Source organism: Rhagoletis zephyria, unplaced genomic scaffold (assembly GCF_001687245.7).
Source record: "Rhagoletis zephyria isolate East Lansing unplaced genomic scaffold, Rhagoletis_zephyria_1.1 Rzeph_scaffold_00550, whole genome shotgun sequence".
NCBI classification, from domain to species: Eukaryota; Metazoa; Arthropoda; class Insecta; order Diptera; family Tephritidae; genus Rhagoletis; species Rhagoletis zephyria.
In genome coordinates, this window is record NW_016157634.1 from 69,410 (window position 1) to 71,046 (window position 1,637).

The window sequence follows — 1,637 nt, forward strand, 5'->3', positions numbered from 1 at the left end:
TCGGCATAAGGCCTCCCTGTAGTATCATTTGTGTGTTTCACATGACATTCTGCTGTTGCTGGTTGGTCGTGCTCTCTCTTCCTGCGTCGTTCGCAAGCTCCACGCGTTTTTTGATGTAACCTATATCGTATTTACTTTGATTAATAAATTGTTAGTTTAAATCTACAATCTCTGTTTTAATACGAACATCAGCCGCTATAACATTTATCCGGCGACTAGGAGTCTGGCATATATAACGCGGTCGTAACCTTTCTACGACATGGATGCCGAAGCGCTGAAGCATGTGCTTAATCAATTGCAGGCATCGAATCAGGCATTTATAGCGAGCATGGTAAAGGAAAATTGGGATTTTCTCGAAAAGACTATTCGCGAAAATAAAGTGGCTGGGGAGCGGCAGATGGCCATACCCAACTTTCGTCCATTCAATAAATCCAATGATAGACGGAGTACATACATACTCCAGTTAGAGCAACATTTTCTGGCAATTTGTGTGACGGAAGAGCCAATGAGATGCGCATGTATACTCAGTTGGGTTGGAGCAGAAAATTTAGAGTTGTTACAAACGTTTTTTGATGGTAAAGTAAAAGAAAAAACTTTTAAGGAGATAACCACGGCTTTAAATGACCATTTCATCGAGAAGCAACACATGCTAGCGGCATGCTTCAAGTTGTATCGTACCACATTGAGAATGGACCAGACATACTCAGATTGGGTAGCCGAGTTGCGAGGGCGCTCGAAAGACTTTATGTTCACATGTTGCAAAGCGGGATGCTCTGAATCATATGTTGACAGTAAAATACGAGACATGATCGTAATGCACACACGTTATAAAAAGGTAAGGACTGCCGCATTACAGAAAACAAATCCAACGCTGGAAGAGGTACTACAAATAGCATCAATTTATGAGTCAACTGTTCGAACTTGTCCTGCAATGAAGGAGCTTGGGTGCGCGGATAGCAAATGGCAAAAGAGTAATATTTCACGTGGCTCCCCAGAAAAAGCGCTGAAATCATGCCCTGGGTGCGGTACGTCGCACTGGCGAAATGACTGCATTTACTTCAAAAGGAAGACTAAATGCAACAGTTGTTCAAGGCCCGGACATATTTCGTCAGTATGCAAATCTACCGAAAAACGTAAGACGTCGAAGTGCAAGCAAGTTAATGTAGTTAATGACGTTAGCCAACCGACTTTCGAAAATATCAGCGGGATAAATGTCGTTAATACCACGAGCGACATTGATGAGAAAATTGAAGTTAAACTCCATGTAAATGGTAAAAGCCTCAGTTTCCAAGTAGATACGGGTGCATCATGCTCTTTGGTCGGAATGCTTGGAAAGCCAAAATGCGTGCGTACAGTAAAGTACTAAAGACATACGGTGGAAATCAATTATTATTAAAAGGTATAACCATGGTGAACGTTCACTGTAACAATATACATGAAACCCTCCCTCTTGTGGTGGTGGATAACAAGGAGGCCTCCAATATTCTAGGATTGGTTCCGTAAATTAAGGTTTCATACTGATCTCCTAAGTAATATAGAAGCAAATCAATGTTTCTCATCTTACACAGAGGCCCGATCAAGTAGCCAACTAGCTTAATCGCTCGGGGGTCTAACCAAATAATACCCTACTCTTTTCG

General features: G+C 41.8%; 1 protein-coding gene across 1 annotated transcript; it reads left to right on the forward strand.

Moving 5' to 3' along the window:
- Positions 1-259: 259 nt before the first annotated feature.
- On the forward strand, positions 260-1,366 carry LOC108360272 (uncharacterized). The gene has a single exon (XM_017612480.1). It carries the CDS (start codon positions 260-262, stop codon positions 1,364-1,366), a length of 1,107 nt encoding a protein of 368 aa, XP_017467969.1.
- Positions 1,367-1,637: the final 271 nt, after the last annotated feature.